Source organism: Epinephelus fuscoguttatus, linkage group LG5 (assembly GCF_011397635.1).
Source record: "Epinephelus fuscoguttatus linkage group LG5, E.fuscoguttatus.final_Chr_v1".
NCBI lineage: Eukaryota > Metazoa > Chordata > Actinopteri > Perciformes > Serranidae > Epinephelus > Epinephelus fuscoguttatus.
The window spans coordinates 25,770,362-25,792,829 of NC_064756.1; the positions used below are offsets into that span (position 1 = coordinate 25,770,362).

The 22,468-nt window shown below is 39.2% G+C and overlaps 2 protein-coding genes across 2 annotated transcripts; both read left to right on the top strand.

Moving 5' to 3' along the window:
- Window positions 1-924: 924 nt before the first annotated feature.
- On the top strand, window positions 925-5,963 carry LOC125888565 (extracellular calcium-sensing receptor-like). The gene is made up of 7 exons (XM_049575969.1): window positions 925-1,027; window positions 2,125-2,341; window positions 2,519-2,816; window positions 2,988-3,779; window positions 3,949-4,176; window positions 4,365-4,488; window positions 5,050-5,963. The coding sequence occupies exons 1-7, from the start codon at window positions 925-927 to the stop codon at window positions 5,961-5,963; spliced, it is 2,676 nt and encodes an 891-aa protein (XP_049431926.1).
- A 5,218-nt stretch (window positions 5,964-11,181) lies between these two features.
- Window positions 11,182-14,608, top strand: LOC125888796 (extracellular calcium-sensing receptor-like). Its single transcript, XM_049576399.1, has 6 exons — window positions 11,182-11,375; window positions 11,553-11,850; window positions 12,021-12,812; window positions 12,976-13,203; window positions 13,368-13,491; window positions 13,695-14,608. Exons 1-6 carry the CDS (start codon window positions 11,344-11,346, stop codon window positions 14,606-14,608), a joined length of 2,388 nt encoding a protein of 795 aa, XP_049432356.1. The 5' UTR covers window positions 11,182-11,343.
- Window positions 14,609-22,468: the final 7,860 nt, after the last annotated feature.

Consider the following 22,468-nt stretch of genomic DNA (forward strand, 5'->3'; position numbering starts at 1 on the left):
ACACCGTGCATGCTATGCTAACTAAACTAGCACCTGTACAGTAACCATGTCGTTCGCCAGGTAATCAACTGAAACGACACAAATACAAAACAAAATGTAACATTAATGACATGGACATATTATCCACTATATAATCCGCATACATGAACATAATTGTGGTATTTAACACAGGTAGTAATCACTTTGTATAAACATCTCGTAACTCACCAGCTCAGCTTCACCAGTCATAACAGTGATATGCTAACACATGAAGATCCGGCAGGTTAATACATGCACAGATGGGACCACATCACGTATATGCACACCTATATGGATAACTCCACTCTATAACGTAATACAGAACAATATATGACCACACCACAAATAAAATAAATAAAATACACATTCATATTGCACAAATAATTTCGGTTCTACAAAACACAGAAAAGATGCAATAATTACAAAAATAAACACAGGGGTGATGAATTGTAGGTGACCACTACCACCACAACAAATGATAAAGTGGTAGAAAATACACTAAATATTTGAAAAACTGGAGAATTCCGGTATGCAGTGTTAATTAAGAAAACACGTGTGAATTTTTCCCCTCCCAATCTTTTTAAGAGAAAAGGGGATTAAACACTGTGACACACTGTCAGGTGCTGATCAATATAGCAGCCCTTAATAACATTCAGAAAGAATAAACATATATATTTCTTCAATAATCATAAAAAGGGATTAAATAAAGTGACACACTTTTAGCTGCTTCATTTTTCATGGTCAGCTGGTGGTGTGTTTACCAACCTCACCACCTGCGTCCCTTCCCATGTTGGCCCTCTTTGAGCCAACCTGCCGTCATTAAGGGTGTTGTGGTGGAAAGGGTTAAGACAGGATTTCACAGCTTTTTAGCTGCTGCTCGTGGTGATGCAAGTGTGCATTGACAGAATGGATGGACAGGATGCTGAGAATGGGCTATTCTCTCCAGTTCTGCCATGTTCCTCGCCCATTCATGGACATCAAGGAAGTGAATCTATCCTCCCAGGAGGAGGTAGCTTACCTCTTAGCAGAGACTGAGGACCTGTTACATAAATGGACTGTAGTGTGTCTGTAGTCCCCACTCACAACAAACAGAAGGTTTTTGCTCAGCGTACTTCCTGGTTCCTAATAAGACTGGAGAGTTCAGACCCATTTTGGATTTCATTCTGGATCATCCTGAACCAGTGCATTGTCTTTAAGACGTTCCATAAGCCATCCATCCAGTGGTTACTGAAACTAGTTCAACCAGGCAATCTGTTCAGTGCTATCAATTAAAAAGACAATACTTTTGTGTTAAGGTGGCTCTGAAACACCGAAATTTATTGCATTTCACCTTCCAAGGAATAGCCTACAAGCACAACATATTGCAGTTCAACTATTCCCTGGTGCCCTAAATTGACAGAGATATTAAAATTCAAGAAAAGTACAGATAGTCCCAAAAAGAATTGAGTACTCTAACAGAGTATTGTTACCTTGCATTAAATTATACCACTGTTTAAATAAAATATATCGATGAATATCATCTGAGAAGCAGCGACAAAACTTAAATTTCAAATTACTTATATGTCGAAAGGAAATAAGATAAGAGGCAAATGGATTAGGACCAAGGACCGGACTTTGGGGATCACCATAAGACCAATTTTCAGTTGAGGAGGCATAATTGCCAATGGCAACTGACAAACTTCAGTCATCCGGAAAAAAGGTGGATCTCTGCAGGGCTGACTCAAAGATACCTATGTTGGCGATCAGAATAATGTGGTCAACAAAAGCTTTATTTTAATAAGCAGGGACATACACAGATATCTGAGGGTTATCAATTACACAGACCACACAAAGACCAACAAAGCTCATGAAGTGATTAAACAGAGATGTAGGCAAAATGTCAATAAATGTGTGTGCTAAGACCCCAAACATTTTTTCTGTGTGGGAACCTCCTTCCTCTTGCCCCGCCTTGCAATTTTACAGAGAAAGAAAACATTGCGGCTCTATTCTTATTACACATGCTGCTCCAAAATGTATAAATACCAGTGCAAGCTCTGAATTTACATCAAAGTACATTTGATGCCACCCAGTGGTTTAGCTCTCTAAGATAGTATGACTCCCACACAGAGCTGGCCAGAGCAGGATGGGCACTTTTACAGCTGTTGCTGGTGGCATCGTTCTCTCAGGCTGAGGAGCTGGTGTGCAGGCGAAGAGGGGATCCTGAGAACCCCCAGTTATTTAAGAATGGGGAAATTATTTTGGGGGGAATCTTCTCTTTTCATGGCAGCTGGAAAGAAAGAAAGGACACCTACATGCACAAACCACCTCCATTGCAATGCACAGGGTAAATTATACTGTAAAAATGTATTTCCATTTTTAATATCTAAGTAAAACAAAGTATTATAATAACAAATATTCCATTCTGTTTGTATTAATACCATGAACAACTTTAATTTGGCATGTAATTTATTCTATTTCAAGTATCATTTCAAAAATGTTAACTATAACTGTCTGCATGAAGTTTGAATTTCAGAGGTTTCCAGTATACCCAGGCTATGCTCTTTGCCATCGAGGAGATTAATAACAGTACAGACCTGCTGCCTGGAATCTCTCTGGGCTATCAATTCTATGATGCCTGTGCCTCAATTGCCAGAAGTGTGAGAGTAACACTGGCTTTGGCTAATGGTAATGAGGTTTTATTTGAACCATCCCAGGCACCTTGTACCAGACCAGCCCAAGTGCAGGCCATTATGGGAGAGGCCCCTTCCTCTCTTTGCATGGCTATGGCTACTGTCATCGGACCTTTTCATATCCCAATGGTGAGTAAGACTCAGAAAAATTAATTTCTGTTTGTAAAAAAACAAATAAATATACTGTAATTATTCCAGTTTGCCATTGCAAAATGAGTTTTAAAATACTTTTAGGACACTCTATAAACACTGTAAATTTGACATCTTTATCCTGGGCTACCACTTCTTTTTTTCTGCCAGATCAGCCACTTTGCCACTTGTGCTTGTCTCAGTGATAAAACCAAGTACCCATCCTTCCTCAGGACAATACCCAGTGACGCCTACCAGAGCAGAGCCCTGGCACAGTTGGTCAAGCACTTTGGTTGGTCTTGGGTTGGAGCTGTGAGAACTAATGATGATTATGGGAACAAGGGCATGGCCACATTTACAGAAACAGCCCAGCAGCTGGGCATCTGTCTGGAGTACTCTGTGTCTTTCTTTAGAACAGATCCACCAGACAAAATACAAAAGATAATTGACATTATCAAAGCTTCCACTTCCAAGGTGATTGTAGCTTTCCTCTCAAACCTGGATTTTGATATTCTAATACACGAGGTGTCTCACCACAACTTGACTGGGTACCAGTGGGTCGGTAGTGAGGGCTGGATCTTTGACTCCCAAACTGCAGCCATGGATAAGCATCACATTCTGGATGGTGCCGTAGGCCTGTCCATCCCCAAAGCACATGTCAGTGGCATGAGAGAGTTCATGTTGGATGTAAAGCCTCTCAATTCATCTGGTAATGAACTATTTACAGAGTTTTGGGAGACATTATTCAGCTGTAAGTTCAAGCAGTCAAAATTGTCCACAGAGAATCAGAGAGAATGTACTGGACACGAGGATCTGACTGGAGTGCACAACAGCTTCACTGATATGTCGCTCATGCCTATCTTTAACAATGTCTATAAAGGAGTGTATGCTGTGGCCCATGCATTTCATAGTATGCTCAGCTGTAATAAAACATGTAACAAGATGCAGCTGGATCCATATACGGTGAGTTGAACAACAAAGACTTAAATTATAGCGTTTATATAAATTCATATTAACAGGGATACCATTTTAAACTCCAAATATTTTTGCAGTCTGTCAGTCATACTGTTGAGCCAATAGGCCTAAAAGCTGTTTGTCAGATAATGATCTACATTGATGCACATCTTCGCAGATTTTACAACACATAAAAAGGGTTCATTTCAAAACAAAGGAAGGAGATGAGGTTTACTTTAATGAGAATGGAGACCCAGCAGCAAAGTATGAAATTATAAACTGGCAGCCAACAGAAAATGGCATTGTGGACTTTGTCACAGTTGGTTTTTATGATGCATCTTTACCTGCAGACAAACAGCTGAATCTGCAAAATAAGTCTTTAATTTGGGCAAACAACTCACAACAGGTGAGCTATGATTTGATCACTGTCATGACTAGGTCCAGCCTACTTCATATTAATATTTTGCTATAACTTTATGTTATTAGATCATAATGTTCGATTTTGATGCACCAAAGTTAATAGTGAAGGCTTACAAAAACATCTTGTCAAAGTGAATGTATGTATATTTTCTCATAATCAATTTGTGTTTGCAGGTGCCTGTGTCAGTTTGCAGTAAGAAGTGTCGTCCAGGAACTCGCAAGGTTCTCCAGAAAGGAAAGCCTGTCTGCTGCTATGACTGTTTAAGATGTGCAGAGGGAGAAATAAGCAACAGTACAGGTGTTGCAAAATAATAATGTGTGCAAAAGTTATAGAAAAATGGCCAGTATGGGTCAGCTCACTCAAATTAGAAAGAAAAAAAAGGCCCATAGTATCTTTGTCCTTTTCCTAGTGGTACCTGACCATGCAGATATTTTCAAGTTTAGAATGAATGAATATATATATACATATATTTATGTTGCTTGGTTAAGAAGTAGAATATTAATGAAAGATACCTACTAATATATATATATATATATATATATATATATATATATATGTGTGTGTATATATATATATATATAGAGAGAGAGAGAGAGAGAGAGAGATACATATATAGATATAATGCTCAGTTATTAAGAAGTAGAATATTAATGAAAAATACCTACTAACTACGATGCTTGAAATGAAACATCCAAATCATTAATGATGGTATCACGTAACTGTTACAAGGTTATACATTAATTATCTGGTAATCATATAGTGTTGTTCTTGCACGCGTAAAACAGATGGAACCTTAAGACAAAACCAAAGGCAAACGCACTCAGCAAGCCTTACAACTACTTTTATATTCTTTTTCAGATTCTATCACCTGTGTGCAATGTCACCCTGAGTTCTGGTCAAATGAGAGAAGAGATGCCTGTGTAAAGAAGGAGGTAGAGTTTCTATCATATGAAGAGATAATGGGAGCACTGCTCACTGCAGCGTCCTTGCTGGGAACATGCATCACTGCTGTTGTGGCATTCATTTTCTTCAGATACAGGAAAACTCCTGTTGTCAGAGCCAACAACTCTGAGCTGAGCTTCCTGCTGCTCTTCTCCTTGACTCTGTGTTTCCTGTGTTCTCTGACCTTCATCGGCCGGCCCTCTGAGTGGTCCTGCATGCTGCGACACACAGCATTTGGCATCACCTTTGTCCTCTGTATCTCATGTGTTCTGGGGAAAACTATAGTGGTGTTAATGGCCTTCAGGGCAACACTTCCTGGTAGTAATGTGATGAAATGGTTTGGGCCTGCACAGCAGAGGCTCAGTGTTCTGGGTTTTACTCTTATACAAGTTATCATATGTATCCTCTGGTTAACAATTTCACCTCCTTTCCCATTCAAGAACTTTAAACAGTTTAAGGACAGAATCATCTTAGAGTGCACTCTGGGTTCAGCTGTAGGCTTTTGGGCTGTTCTTGGGTACATCGGACTTCTGGCCGTGTTATGTTTTATTCTCGCTTTTCTGGCCCGAAAACTCCCTGATAATTTCAATGAAGCCAAATTTATCACTTTTAGCATGCTGATATTCTGTGCAGTATGGATCACCTTTATTCCAGCATATGTCAGCTCCCCTGGGAAGTTCAGTGTTGCTGTGGAGATATTTGCTATTCTGGCCTCCAGTTTTGGACTGCTCATTTGTATTTTTGTTCCGAAATGTTATGTTATCTTACTGAAACCAGAGAAAAATACAAAAAAGAACATGATGGGGAAGAAAACACCACAATCCTCCTGAAAACTGAAAATTATATGATGGCAAAGACAACAAAGTGCTATTATTGTTAGTCAATAATAATTTGTTAATTAGAAAGTCTAATAGATATCTGTATTGAGTTGACTTAATTGAGGACTTGCATGGTATGGCTGTAGTACTTCCCCTGTGCGTATCATTTCATCTGCCACAGGGAATTCTGAGAAGGCAGCATTTAATATAACCGATGATACAGTTGCATTAAACAATATATAGTGTCAGGCCTATATATTTGAAATCATTTATGTGTATTTTGCACTTTATTTGAGACTTTCAAATAAAGATAGAAATTTTTTTCCTTCACGACTCCATTCTGTCTCTGTTACTATGTTTTGGCGTTACATCCCACAATTTTACTGTTTTTTCTCACTGAGGCTCTGCCCTCTACTGGAAGTAGGTGTAACCAATTTTAGTGATATAAAAGTGAATTACAGTATAATAACACGTTGTACTAGTAATAAACCCTGGCAAGAATCAGAAGACACCAAATTTGTTAGGAGCCAATATGCTGAGCAGCAATAATGAATCAGGCACAAGAATAAACGTTGAGTAGCCACCCAAATGACAAGAAACAAAAAAAATGTGCACACAAATGAAATAAGAGTGTTCGTTGGGGCCCTTATAAAATAAGAAATTGTTGCAAGTGCACCTGTTTTTAAAGGTTCATGGAAGTGTAATGTGTATGTATCTGTGTATGTGTGAGTGTACGTGTGTATCTCCTTCGCTGTGATCCTTCCTCAAAGTTCTTAGCTCGCCTTCTGTCACAACCGGAATCTCGCCCTGGTCCTCGGATTTTCCCTGTCCTCTCAAAAAACCTGATCTATAAACAAGGTATATATATCTATTACACTCTATTCTCAGATGCATCATTAAAGGTTTCAATGTAAAGAATGCTAAATATTGCATCAAACCTCACACATAAATCTTCAATATAATCAAGTCTCAAAGCTTCAGTTTTGTTGTACAACATTCAGTGTTCAAGTATATCAAATATGAGAACTAAACATTCAAGTACTCACATATTTAGCTGTTGATGTGAACAGTATTTAAATAATACTTATGGTAAGTATCCATTAACATTCAAAATATCATATGTCATAACCATATAAAACAGGATAGCATGTACAAATAAAATCACAGTACACGAGTTTGTTTCAGAGGTATCAAAGAAGTGTGCTTAATTACTCCTACACTATAGGCCTACTAGTGAGAGAGAAACTGCATCAAAAATTACAATCCAGGTTACTTAAAACTCACAGTTGAAATTAATTAAATTCCTTCAATAATTTGCATGCAAAATAAAATGTTATTTTACTCCCATCATATGATATATCGAATTACTTATTTTTAAATTGGCAATAGGAAAACAAAACAGACTTCCCCTTTAAAATATACATCGGCATAAAATATTGAACACAATATACTCAGTATACACATGTAGTAAACATTGCACCATTATTTACCTCAGTTCACTTTAATACCACCCCTGCTTTCTTTAGCACACTGAGAAAGAGCAGAAAAATAGCATCAAAGCAGCTAAAGAGACACGTTTTTCACCGTTGCTCTGTGTTTCAAAGCCGAACTTGTCAATGTCGGAGCTTGAAGCGGCTCCCAGATGGAAGGCATAGATATACGTAGATGCCGCATTCAACGGTGCTCCTCATTGGAGCAATACGTCAACGCGGCCGCCATCTTGCCCAGGTGGAGCTGCGCTGCCTAATGCATGTATGTCTATTGAGGCAGGAGATTATTTATAATTAAAATCATCATTACTTGTTGAATTCTCAACTGATTTTCATGCGGTTTGGTTTGTTACAATTGTCAGACATGTAGTTATGATACAGGATACTTGGTTAAATAAAAAATGCAGCTTTTCATACCAAAATATTTGATCTTATGTAGATAAAGTAACAGTAATAGTTCCACAACACATTTAAACTAAACTTTCCCCATGTAATAAATATTCTTTTTTCTTACTAGATGTACAATACCCACCATGATGTCATTTAATTATTAATTTTGACTATAAATGTTTATTCACATTTCACACAATGTGCAAAAAATAGTGTATCAGCAGGGCTGTGCCGAGCTGCAGTGTAGATTCTGATTAACAAATGTTGGTTTTGTACAAGTGAAAATAAATGACTTAGAGCTGCATGTTTACAGAAAATTTTGCTTTAATCTCATATGTATAACGCCACAGTGCTCATGGGAGCCTGGACACAGAACTGTTTACATTATTAGGTCATATTTACAAAAAATACAGTGTACAGTAGCTAGTATTATTTTTAGGAGTCTGCCCAGTTGTGTCGAAGTCCTCAGGTTGAAGTGACAGCTACAGATGACTGAGGAGTCACTCGGGACAAAGTCCTTTCTCCTCACTGCTGCTACCCATGCCCGTCTCCTATCTGTGTTTTTTGGGAAACTACACACAAAATAAGTGTGTCAGAAAAACGCAGTTCCACATAATTTGTAGTTACAATTCAGGCCACAAGTTAACTACTAACGTTATGCTGCGTTATGTCACGTTGGTGCCATGAAACAGGTAGTTGACAATGTGGAATAACACATACACTGACATAGCTGTTTGACAAAGCATCATAATTTTATAAGTAATATTATATAAATGTTAACTTTTTTTCTTTAAGTTGTGTGACATAGCGTTAGCTTAATTTGGCATTAGGACCAGATCAGGGCAGTTACTTTTGACTGGCTTAAAAGAAGGATCACTTTTTGAGATATACAGTATATCTCATTAAACATGTTCGTAACAGTGAAATATTGTAAAACAACTTCTTACCTGTGGAATGTTATTCCCTTCTGCTTGGTTTTAACACTTCTTTCGTTCGTACACCCAAATGCAGAGCAAAAATGTGGCATTTTTGCCGAGTCTGACATGGGTCTGAACCGGTCAGAGCACCTAGGCAAGATGGCGGCGGTATTGACGCATCCCCTAAGCCAGGGTGCGGCATCTATGTACATATCTATGGATGGAAGGTACGTGGTTAGCCTGTGAGACACCGAGCTAGCATTAGCATGGCGACGACGATAAGTGCTAACGAGCATCTTTTTATCCAATAAACAACTCGCCTTATCAACATAACTCGTCTCCTTCGTGTAGTCACTCGGCTCTGAACTTCCAGCAGGTAAGTGTGCTCGCTTTCTCTTTCTCTTACCACCATTTATCTCAGGATTTTTCTCCTCTTTTCTCTGTCCTCTTAGCAGGTTACTCCTTCACTCCCGTGGCTGAGATGAGAAAACCAGAAAAACAACGCGCCTGCACTTCACCTCCGAGCTGACAGGCTGAACGTGGCCTGCGTAGCCCCTGATTAGCTGTTGAGGGCTAGGTACCCCCACGTGGGGTCATGTGAACTGAGCGGTGCATTCAAATGCAGTAGAATATTTAACACTTTGCCAGTGTAAACAAATAAAATAAATACTCTCTATCTAATTGTGTTATTTTCTACCTGGGCTACACAGGCAAGGGGCTCACAGTAGTGTAAGCAATCTTAGCTGGTGTCAATTCACAAACACCATGCTCAGGAGATGATATCAAAAAAACACACTTCACCCAGTAGCCTATGGCTTTGCTTTGGTTAATACATTTAACCCCCACTGTGGGCATCAGATTGGCGCCCAAACTCAACTTGCTTTTCAGGCTTCGATGTTAGTTTCTCCTTTTGACAACCACATGGGAGATGCGTGGAATGTAAGGCACACATCATCCGATATATAGTGGCATTAATTAATGAAACAAAAACACGTGAATTTTTCCCCTCCCAATCTCTTTAAGGGATAAGGGGATTAAACTCACCACCCGTGTTCCTTCCCATGTTGGCCCTCTATGAGCCAACCTGCCGTCATTAAGGGTGTTGTGGTGGAAAGGGTTAAGACAGGATTTCACAGCTTTTTAGCTGCTGCTCGTGGTGATGCAACCGTGCATTAACAGAATGGATGGACAGGATGCTGAGACTGGGCTATTCTCTCCAGTTCTGCCATGTTCCTCGCCCGTTCATGGACATCAAGGAAGTGAATCTGTCCTCCCAGGAGGAGGTAGCTTACCTCTTAGCAGAGACTGAGGACCTGTTACATAAATGGACTGTAGTGTGTCTGTAGTCCCCACTCACAACAAACAGAAGGTTTTTGCTCAGCGTACTTCCTGGTTCCTAAGAAGATGGGAGAATTTAGACCCATTTTGGATCTCATTCTGGATCATCCTTAACCAGTGCATTGTCTATAAGTCATTCCATATGCTATCCATCAAGTGGTTACTGAAACTAGTTCAACCAGGCAATTGGTTCAATGCTATCAATTAAAAAGACAATACTTTTGTGTTAAGGTGGCTCTGAAACACCGAAATTTATTGCATTTCACCTTCTAAGGAATAGTCTACAAGCACAACATATTGCAGTTCAACTATTCCCTGGTGCCCTAAATTGACAGAGATATTAAAATTCAAGAAAAGTACAGATAGTCCCAAAAAAGAATTGAGTACTCTAACAGAGTATTGTTACCTTGCATTAAATTATACCACTGTTTAAATACAGTATATCGATGAATATCATCTGAGAAGCAGTGACAAAACTTAAATTTCAAATTACTTATATGTAGAAAGGAAAGAAGATAAGAGGCAAATGGATTAGGACCAAGGACCAGACCTTGGGGATCACCATAAGACCAATTTTCAGTTGAGGAGGCATAATTGCCAACGGCAACTGACAAACTCCAATGACCCTGAAAAAAAGTGGATCTCAGGGCAGGGCTGACTCAAAGATACCTACGTTGGCGATCAGAATAATGTGGTCAACAAAAGCTTTATTTTAATAAGCAGGGACATACACAGATATCTGAGGGTTATCAATTACACAGAGCACACAAAGACCAACAAAGCTCATGAAATGATGAAACAGAGATGTAGGCAAAATGTCTTGGGCACTGGAAGAATTTTTAATGCAATAAATGTGTGTGCTAAGACCCCAAACATTTTTTCTGTGTGGGAACCTCCTTCCTCTTGCCCCGCCTTGCAATTTTACAGAGAAAGAAAACATTGTGGCTCTATTCTTATTACACATGCTGCTCCAAAATGTATAAATACCAGTGCAAGCTCTGAATTTACATCAAAGTACATTTGATGCCACCCAGTGGTTTAGCTCTCTAAGATAGTATGACTCCCACACAGAGCTGGCCAGAGCAGGGATGGGCACTTTTACAGCTGTTGCTGGTGGCATCGTTCTCTCAGGCTGAGGAGCTGGTGTGCAGGCGAAGAGGGGATCCTGAGAACCCCCAGTTATTTAAGAATGGGGAAATTATTTTGGGGGGAATCTTCTCTTTTCATGGCAGCTGGAAAGAAAGAAAGGACACCTTCATGCACAAACCACCTCCACTGCAATGCACAGGGTAAATTATACTGTAAAAATGTATTTCGATTTTTAATATCTAAGTAAAACAAAGTAATATAATAACAAATATTCCGTTTTGTTTGTATTAATACCATGAACAACTTTAATTTGGCATGTAATTTATTCTATTTCAAGTGTCATTTCAAAAATGTTAACTATAACTGTCTGCATGAAGTTTGAATTTCAGAGCTTTCCAGTTTGCCCAGGCTATGCTCTTTGCTATAGAGGAGATTAATAACAGTACAGACCTGCTGCCTGGAATCTCTCTGGGCTATAAGATCTATGATGTCTGTGGCTCTATTGCCAGAAGTGTGAGAGTTACACTGGCTTTGGCTAATGGTAATGAGGTTTTATTTGGACCATCCCAGGCACCTTGTGCCAGACCAGCCCAAGTGCAGGCCATTATGGGAGAGACCTCTTCCTCTCCTTGCATGGCTATGGCTACTGTCATCGGACCTTTTCATATCCCAATGGTGAGTAAGACTCAGAAAAATTAATTTCTGTTTGTAAAAAAACAATAAATATACTGTAATTATTCCAGTTTGTCATTGCAAAATGAGTTTTAAAATACTTTTAGGACATTCTATAAACACTGTATATTTTACATCTTTATCTTGGGCTGCGTCTTCTTTTTTTCTTTTAGATCAGCCACTTTGCCACTTGTGCTTGTCTCAGTGATAAAACCAAGTACCCATCCTTCCTCAGGACAATACCCAGTGACTACTACCAGAGCAGAGCCCTGGCACAGTTGGTCAGACACTTTGGTTGGACTTGGGTTGGGGCTGTGAGATCAAATGATGATTATGGGAACAATGGCATGACCACATTTACAGAAACCGCCCAGCAGCTAGGCATCTGTCTGGAGTACTCTGTGTCTTTCTTTAGAACAGATCCACCAGACAAAATACAAAAGATAATTGACATTATCAAAGCTTCCACTTCCAAGGTGATTGTTGCTTTCCTCTCCCACATGGATATGGATGTGCTCATACACGAGTTGTCTCATCACAACTTGACTGGGTACCAGTGGGTCGGTAGTGAGGGCTGGATCTTTGATTCCCAAACTGCAGCCATGGATAAGCATCACATTCTGGATGGTGCCATTGGCCTGTCCATCCCCAAAGCACATGTCAGTGGCATGAGAGAGTTCATGTTGGATGTGAAGCCTCTCAATTCATCTAGTAATGAATTATTTACAGAGTTTTGGGAGACATTATTCAGCTGTAAGTTCAAGCAGTCAAAGTTGTCCACAGAGAATCAGAGAGGATGTACTGGACATGAGGATCTGACTGGAGTGCAGAACAGCTTCACTGATATGTCGCTCATGCCTATCTTTAACAATGTCTATAAAGGAGTGTATGCTGTGGCCCATGCACTGCATAGCATGTTTGACTGTAATAAAACATGTAACACAATGAAGCTAGATCCATATACGGTGAGTTGGGCACAGTAGACTTAAAATATAGTTTTCACATGAACAAGGAACATGTTTTAAATGTTGAAAAACAATTGTTGCAGTCTGTTTGTCATGGTGTTGAGCCAATAGGCCTAAAAGCTGTTTGTCAGATAATGATCTACATTGATTCATGTCTTCTTAGATTTTACAACACATAAAAATGATTCATTTCAAAACAAAGGAAGGAGAGGAGGTTTACTTTAATGAGAATGGAGACCCAGCAGCAAAGTATGAAATTATAAACTGGCAGCCAACAGAAAATGGCATTGTGGACTTTGTCACAGTTGGTTTTTATGATGCATCTTTACCTGCAGACAAACAGCTGAATCTGCAAAATAAGTCCTTAATTTGGGCAAACAACTCACAACAGGTAAGCTAAGATGTAATCACTGTCATGACTAGGTCCAGCCTTGCTATAAGTTATTGTTATTAGATCATAATGTTCGATTTTGATGCACCAAAATTAATAGTGAAGGCTTACAAAAACATCTTGTCAAAGTGAATGCCTGTATATTTTCTCATTGTCATTTTCAGGTGCCTGTGTCAGTTTGCAGTGGGAAGTGTTCTCCAGGAACTCGCAAGGTTCTCCAGAAAGGAAAGCCTGTCTGCTGCTATGACTGCTTAAGATGTGCAGAGGGAGAAATAAGCAACATTACAGGTGTTGCAAAATAATAATGTGTGCAAAAGTTATAGAAAAATGGCCAGTATGGGTCAGCTCACTCAAATTACCAAAAAAAAAAAAAGGCCCATAGTATATTTGTCCTTTTCCTAGTCCCTGACCATGCAGATATTTTCAAGTTTAGAATGAATCATACAAACACAGTCAGCAAGCCTTACAACTACTTTTATATTCTTTTTCAGATTCTATCACCTGTGTGCGATGCCACCCTGAGTTCTGGTCAAATGACAGAAGAGATGCCTGTGTAAAGAAGGAGGTAGAGTTTCTATCATATAAAGAGATAATGGGAACACTGCTCACTGCAGCGTCCTTGCTGGGAACATGCATCACTGCTGTTGTGGCATTCATTTTCTTCAGATACAGGAAAACTCCTATTGTTCGGGCCAACAACTCTGAGCTGAGCTTCCTGCTGCTCTTCTCCTTGACTCTGTGTTTCCTGTGTTCTCTGACCTTCATCGGCCGGCCCTCTGAGTGGTCCTGCATGCTGCGACATACAGCATTTGGCATCACCTTTGTTCTCTGTATCTCATGTGTTCTGGGGAAAACTATAGTGGTGTTAATGGCCTTCAGGGCAACACTTCCTGGTAGTAATGTGATGAAATGGTTTGGGCCTGCACAGCAGAGGCTCAGTGTTCTGGCTTTCACTCTTGTACAAGTTATCATATGTATCCTCTGGTTAACAATTTCACCTCCTTTTCCATTCAAGAACTTTAAAGAATTCAAGGACAGAATCATCTTAGAGTGCACTCTGGGTTCAGCTGTAGGCTTCTGGGCTGTTCTTGGGTATGTAGGTCTTCTGGCCATGTCATGTTTTATTCTTGCTTTTCTGGCTCGGAAACTGCCTGATAATTTCAATGAAGCCAAATTTATCACTTTTAGCATGCTGATATTCTGTGCAGTATGGATCACCTTTATTCCAGCATATGTCAGCTCCCCTGGGAAGTTCAGTGTTGCTGTGGAGATATTTGCTATTCTGGCCTCCAGTTTTGGACTGCTCATTTGTATTTTTATTCCAAAATGTTATGTTATCTTACTGAAACCTGAGAAGAATACAAAAAAGAACATGATGGGGAACAAAACACCAAAATCGTTCTGAAAACTTAAACTTGTATGATGGCAAAGACAATGATGTGCTATTTTTGTTAGTCCATAATAATTTTCTTAATAAGAAATCTATTAGATAGTGTCCGTATTGATTTGACTTAATTGAGGCATTGTATGGCTGTAGTACTTCCTCCGTGTGTATTATTTCACTTGTGACATGGAATACTGACAAGGCAGCATTTGATTTAACCTATGATACAGTTGCATTAAAAAAACAAATCTCACAACCCCATTCTGTCTCTGTTACTATGTTTTGGCATTACATCCCTTTTGTGAAAGACCACTGCGCTCAAACCTCTGGGTGCATTCTCCAAAAAGAGTCCTTACATGAATAAAAAAAATGGGTATCGCACACCTCCAGAATGCAGAAAAGTTAATTTATTTTGTCATCAATACAGAGAAAAGCTCAACACAGAGCGCTTTCGGCTGTCTGGCTTTCCTCAGTAGGCCGGACGGCCGAAAGCGCTCTGTATTGATGACAAAATAAATTATCTTTTCTACATTCTGGAGGTGTGCGATCCCCATTTTTTTGGCATTACATCCCACAATTTTATTTTATTTTTCTCACTAAGGCTCTGCCCTCTCCTGGACTCCATGGGAAATAGCTCCTCAAATCATGAGCACGTATTTAGGGACCTCGGCTGAAGGTCGAGGACCCTATTGTTTTTGGTGCGTTTATTATTATTCTTTCTTTCATCCGCCGCCACTTTAAACTGGAATTTGACCCCCTGAACATGCTCCAAAACTCACCAAAATTGGCACGCATGTCAGGACTGGCGAAAAATTTTATAACATGAAAAAATTAATCTGAAAAGTGCCAAAATGGGCTCTCTAGCGCCACCTATCAGTCTAGACCACTAAAATGGCCGCTGCAGCCAGTAGGAACGTCGTAGGAAGATCAAACCAAAACAGCCGTGTTTGTCTCATCAAGACCTACAAATCACGCACTCGCACCTTTGACCTAAATCCAACAGGAAGTGAGCTATTTCCTTTCAAAGTAAGATTTCTCCTAAAATAAAGAAATTCCTTTAAAAAACATCTCCTCCTACACCGTTTATCATATCGGCTTCAAACTCGCACAGATTATTGTTCAACGTGTCCTTATCAATTATTGTGCGTAACTTTTTCAATCCTCGACTGGTTTGGATGTTATGACGCGTTTCAGGTGATGTGCGCCAAAACCTCCTGAGGATTTGTTGTGCCACTTAGACACACGAAAATGCCCGGTGCGACGGGTAGGAACCACTTAGAAAGACCAAACCAAAACTGCCTCGTTCGTCTCATAAAGACCTACAAATGTCGCGCTGCAACCCCTGACCTAACTCCAACAGGAAATGCGCTGTCGGTCTTTGAATGTAAGATGGCGTTTTTCACAAATTCTGTCGATCAAAAATTATTTGCTCCTACACCGTTTATCATAACTGCTTCAAACTTGCACAAATTACAGCTCTACCCCTGCTGAACATTACTTGTGAAGGACTTTGTCATAACTTGAACGGTTTGGATTTTAGAAGCGTTAGAAGGTGCAGGACACAACTCCTCATGATGATCTCTGGAAGAAAAGATGAGGGCCAACACACTGTAAACCTCTGATTAAGGTGACATTTTTCAGTCCATAGACATACAAGCTTTATATTTTTGCGTTCAGAACAAATTTATCTATCTGGTGATGCTTTCAGATTGAAGATGGGACCCACGGTTTGGGATCTGGAAGGATTTGTTTGAGAAACTTTCAAGCCATTCTGCTCTGTGTGTCAGCTGCAGCTCTCCTTAATTAGCATAACAAAGGCTTCACTCTGACAGTCTGTGTGTTAGAGTGAAGTGTGTATGTGTGTGGTCACACACACGAGGTTTTAAATTACTTTAAAAATGACCTTTAAAGTATTTCCATGTATTTTATCAATTTTATGTCTCTGAACTCAAGTGATTGACCTGGAGGGTTGCAGTAAATCACCTCATTTCAATTACAAGTCAGTAACAGTGTTACAAACATCAGGAAAGAATATACATCTTTGAGGAAATGTTACATTCAACAACACAGTAGCCTCATCAAACACTTTATTTTGATGTAATTGACAGAAAAATTAAATGCTGTGTTTTTGATGCATATAACATTATGTATACTGTGTGCAATCTGTAAGTTTGTCTGTCACAAACAGGAAGTATGTGAACATGTGAGATATGTCAATATGTCAGCAAACTCTCTCTCTCTCCCTCCCTGTCCCCGCATCTCTCTCTCTCTCTCTCTCTCTCTCTCTCTCTCTCTCTCTCTCTCTCTCTCTCTCTCTCTCTCTCTCGTGTCCTGTTACTGCATGTCAGTAACTCGGCCTTTTCTTCAGAGCCTTTGTGCTCCACTGTCTTGCAGGTTAACTTCTATCACAAACTGTCAAAGTTTCATTAGGTCACATGGCTTATGTCTTCAACTTTCAAAATATACGCTCACACCACCTTCATAAGAACCCTGTATTTTTAAACCTGCGGGCCCCCTTATAAAACATCACACCTGTCCCCTTCGGGACGGTGTGAACAACTAAAAAATATGAAATATTAATATATTTCTCTACATTTTTTTGCTTAAATCTTTGAACCAACTTGTACTCAGATTATGCATATTAAATATTCATTCCTTTTGAGGATTTTCACAATTTATTTGCCATTTTATTTACATATATATATATGTAGAGAGAGAGAGAGAGAGAGAGAGAGAGACATGGAGAAAAAACATAATGTAACCTTAGAGCAACCTGCAGCTCATAATTTGCAAATTTTAGCGACACATTATTCTTCAACGTGTCCTTATCAATTATTGTGCGTAACTTTTTCAATCCTCGACTGTTTTGGATGTTATGGTGCGTTTCAGGTGATGTGCGCCAAAACCTCCTGACGATTTGTTGTGCCACCTAGACACACGAAAATGCCCGGTGCGACGGGTAGGAACCACTTAGAAAGACCAAACCAAAACTGTCTCGTTTGTCTCATAAAGACCTACAAATGTCGCACTGCAACCCTTGACCTAACTCCAACAGGAAATGCGCTGTCGGTCTTTGAATGTAAGATGGCGTTTTTCACAAATTCTGTCGATCAAAAATTATTTGCTCCTACACCGTTTATCATAACTGCTTCAAACTTGCACAAATTACAGCTCTACCCCTGCTGAACATTACTTGTGAAGGACTTTGTCATAACTTGAACGGTTTGGATTTAAGAAGCGTTAGAAGTTGCAGGACACAACTCCTCATGATGATCTCTGGAAGAAAAGATGAGGGCCAACACACTGTAAACCTCTGATTAAGGTGACATTTTTCAGTCCATAGACATACAAGCTTTATATTTTTGCGTTCAGAACAAATTTATCTATCTGGTGATGCTTTCAGATTGAAGATGGGACCCACGGTTTGGGATCTGGAAGGATTTGTTTGAGAAACTTTCAAGCCATTCTGCTCTGTGTGTCTGAACTGCTGCAGTCCTTAATTAGCATAACAAAGGCTTCACTCTGACAGTCTGTGTGTCAGAGTGAAGTGTGTATGTGTGTGGTCACACACACGAGGTTTTAAATTACTTTAAAAATGACCTTTAAAGTATTTCCATGTATTTTATCAATTTTATGTCTCTGAACTCAAGTGATTGACCTGGAGGGTTGCAGTAAATCACCTCATTTCAATTACAAGTCAGTAACAGTGTTACAAACATCAGGAAAGAATATACATCTTTGAGGAAATGTTACATTCAACAACACAGTAGCCTCATCAAACACTTTATTTTGATGTAATTGACAGAAAAATTAAATGCTGTGTTTTTGATGCATATAACATTATGTATACTGAGTGCAATCTGTAACTCCCTCTGCCAAAAACAGGAAGTATGTGAACATGTGAGATATGTCAAAATGTCAGCAAAGACTCTCTCTCCCTCCCTGTCCCCCCATCTCTCTCTCTTTCTCTCCCCCCTCTGTCCTCTTTCTCCCTTCTCTCCCTCTCTGCATATCGCTAACTCGGCTGTCTATGCCTGTGTGTGTGTTATACTCCTACTTTTATTATACACATATGATTCGTGTCACATATGTATACAATCAGATATTAATTCAACATATTGTACTATAATTGCCAGAATTATAATTATAATATTATTACTTTTATTAATGTTGTTGTAAGCTACATTATGTGCAATAAACATTTGGGAGCTGCTATGACAGATTGACAGTCTGATCCTTGTGCACAGTGTTAATAAAACAAATAAATATAAAACGACAGAGGTTTGATTTGAGCTGAGGATGAATTTGTGCAGTGTAATATTTGAACGTTAAGACAAAAAAATGATGCTCAAAGAAATGACTGATCTGCAAAAATTCAGTAACTTAAGACAGTCCTGAGTAACAAAGAAATATGCAGCAGGTTAACTTCTATCACAGCGGTGCCTGGCTGGTGACATGTGAGGTTGTGTTGCTGCTGTAGTGTGAAATGCCTCCTGCTGATTTTGTTATCATTACTTATTAGTCAAACTGAGCTTGAAGTCAACTAATGTCATGGTCATTGATTAGCATAACAATGGCTTCACTCTGACAGACACAAGCCTGTGTGTGTGTGTTTGTGTGTGTGTTGTTTGATCATCGCACATGTCAAAGTTTCATTAGGTCACATGGCTTATGTCTACAACTCGCAAAATATACGCTCACACCACCTTCATAAGAACCCTTTACAGTTTTTAAAATTGAGTTTGACTTATGATTCTGGCTATTGTGGTACAACATGTGGGAAGTATATATTAATATCTGATGGTATACATATGTGACAATAATTATATGTGTATATTAACAATAGAAGTATGGCACACACAGACAGACATGGACACACACAAACACACAGACACACAAACACACCGACACCCAGACACACAGACACACACTCCACGCCCGGCCCCCTCTCTCTCTCTCTCTCTCCCCCTCTGTCCTCTTTCTCCCTTCTCTACCTCTCTGCATGTCGCTAACTCGGCCGTCTATGTCTGTGTGTGTCATACTTCTACTGTTATTATACACATATGATTAGTGTCACATATGTATACAATCAGATTTTAATTCAACATTTGTAGGTCTTAGTTGATATTTGTGTCTGTTTGCTGCACTTAGATCCTCAAAGCAGCCAGTACACATCACTCAAGCTTTCACTAGGTCACATGAATTTAAATGAATATGGATGTGTTATTTGATCATCACACATGTCAAAGTTTCAATAGGTCACATGGCTTGTGTCTACAAGTTTCAAATTATAAGCTCACACCACCTTCATAAGAACCTTGCATTTTTAACCCTGCGGGCCCCCTTATAAAAAATCACACCTGTCCCCTTCGGAACAGTGTGAACAACTAAAAAATATTAAATATTAATATATTTCTCTACATTTTTTTGCTTAAATTTTTAACCAAGTTGTACTCAGGTTATGCATATCAAATATTCATTCCTTTTGAGGATTTTCACAATGTATTTGCCATTTTATTTACATGAAGTAACTGTTACTGTAACGAAAAAAAAAACATGAATTGAGATTAACTATATAATAAATGTTGGATGGACTTCTTTTATTTTATTTATCACAGTCTGTGATATGTGAATGATAAATAACAACACCAATTTTGATGCATTATCATTTTTGGGGGCAGTTTGTTCCCCTTCAGGACTTTTTTTGTCTTTGTTGAAAAACAACCATAAAAATATTATTTATTTATTTATTTTTTTTGATTTTTAACTCCTAGTCAGAGTATACATACCAAATATTCATTGTGGGTGTACGTATGAGACAGAAAGACAGAGAGAGACAGAGAGAGAGAGAGAGAGAGAGAGAGAGAGAGAGAGACATGGAGAAAAATAATAATGTAACCTTAAAGCAACTTGCAGCTCATGATTTGCAATTTTTAGCGACACAATTACACACACACACACACACACACACACACACACACACACACACACACAAACACTCCACTCCCTGTCCCCCCTCTCTCTCTCTGTCTCTCTTTCTCCCCCCTCTCTCCTCTCTCTCCCTTCTCTCCCTCTCTGCATGTCACTAACTCTGCCGTACTGCATGTCAGTAAATCGGCCTCTTCTCCAGAGCCTTTGTGCTCAACTGTATTGCAGGTTAACTTCTATCACAGCGGTGCCTGGATAGTGTGTCGTGTGAGGTTGTGCTGCTGCTGTGGTGTCAAATGCGTCCTGCTGATTCTGTTATCATTAGTCATTAGTCAAATTGAGCTTAAAGTGCCTGTGCTGTCATCTAATTACATGGTCATTAATTAGCATAACAATGGCTTCACTCAGACAGACACAAGCCTGTGTGTGTGTTTGTGTGTGTGTTGTTTGATCATCACACATGTCAAAGTTTCATTAGGTCACATGGCTTATGTCTAAAACTTTCAAAATATACGCTCACACCACCTTCATAAGAACCCTTTACAGTTTTTAAAAGTGAGTTTGACTTATGATTCTGGCTATTGTGGTACAACATGTGGGAAGTATATATTAATGTCTGATAGTATACAACGTTCAAAATATAAAGTCACACCACCTTTATTGGTTCGTGAAGACAGAGCGATGTTGTATGCTGTAAAGCCCTGTGAGGCAATTTGTCACGTGTGACATTGATTGATTGATTGATTGATTGATTGAATTTGTATCTTGAGTCAACAGCATTCAGTGACATTATATCAGCTACAAATGTAGTAAATTTAAAGGCTCTGAAATGCTGCACTATTGCTCACTCAGAAATATTAATAAATAATCCCCAATATTAGGCCATAGGAATTATGTTCCATCAGTGTGACCAGTGACATTATTGATCGAGATTATTAGCCAATGATACTATGTGTGTAAAGCTTCATAGTGTTTTTTAAAATGTAAACAATTACACCTACACATCATGTGCAATAAACACTTCGGAGCTGCTCTGACAGATTGCCAGTCTGATCCTTGTGCACAGTGTTATTAAAACAAATAAATATAAAAACCACAGAGGTTTGATTCTGAGCTGAGGATGAATTTGTGCATTGTAATATTTGAACGTAAAGACAAAAAGTGATGCTCAAAGAAATGACTGATCTGCAAAAATCCAGTAACTTAAGACAGTCCTGGGTAAGAAACTAAAAGGCAGCAGGAATTAGACTGTGACAGACGATAAATCTCTGCTAAAGGATGCACTTCGATACAAGCTTTGACACGGACTGAATGAATGAGGCAATGAAACAGGATGAAGAGAGAGGAGACAGGGAAAAACTCAGGGTTTATTGAAGAAAACCTGTCAGCTAGCAGGTTATGTTGAGAGAGTCTGTTGCCATGGTGACAGACTCAGAGAATTATGGCACACACAGACAGACACGGACACACACAGACACGGACACACACAGACACACACACACACACACACACACACACTCCACTCCCTGCCCCCCCCCCCCCTTCTCTCACCCCTCTGTCCTCTTTCTCCCTTCTCTCCCTCTCTGCATGTCGCTAACTCGGCCGTCTATATCTGTCTGTCTGCGTGTGTCATACTTCTACTGTTATTATACACATATGATTAGTGTCACATATGTATACAATCAGATTTTAATTCAACATTTGTAAGTCTTATTATATATTTGTGTCTGTTTGCTGCACTTACATTCTCAAAGCAGCCAGTACACATCACTCAAGCTTTCACTAGGTCACATGATTTCAAATGAATATGGATGTGTTGTTTGATCATCACACATGTCAAAGTTTCATTAGGTCACATGGCTTATGTCTACAGCTTTCAAAATATATGCTCACGCCACCTTCATAAGAACCCTGTATTTTTAAACTCATGGGCCCTTATAAAACATCACACCT

Coding starts and splice junctions, on each gene's coding strand:
- LOC125888565 (XM_049575969.1), top strand. CDS start 925: ATGGATGGACAGGATGCTGAGAATGGGCTATTCTCTCCAGTTCTGCCA. Junction 2,817..2,987: donor GACCTTTTCATATCCCAATG/GTGAGTAAGACT, acceptor TTTTTCTGCCAG/ATCAGCCACTTTGCCACTTG. Junction 4,177..4,364: donor GGGCAAACAACTCACAACAG/GTGAGCTATGAT, acceptor TTGTGTTTGCAG/GTGCCTGTGTCAGTTTGCAG.
- LOC125888796 (XM_049576399.1), top strand. CDS start 11,344: ATGCACAAACCACCTCCACTGCAATGCACAGG. Junction 12,813..12,975: donor TGAAGCTAGATCCATATACG/GTGAGTTGGGCA, acceptor ATGTCTTCTTAG/ATTTTACAACACATAAAAAT. Junction 13,492..13,694: donor AGAAATAAGCAACATTACAG/GTGTTGCAAAAT, acceptor ATTCTTTTTCAG/ATTCTATCACCTGTGTGCGA.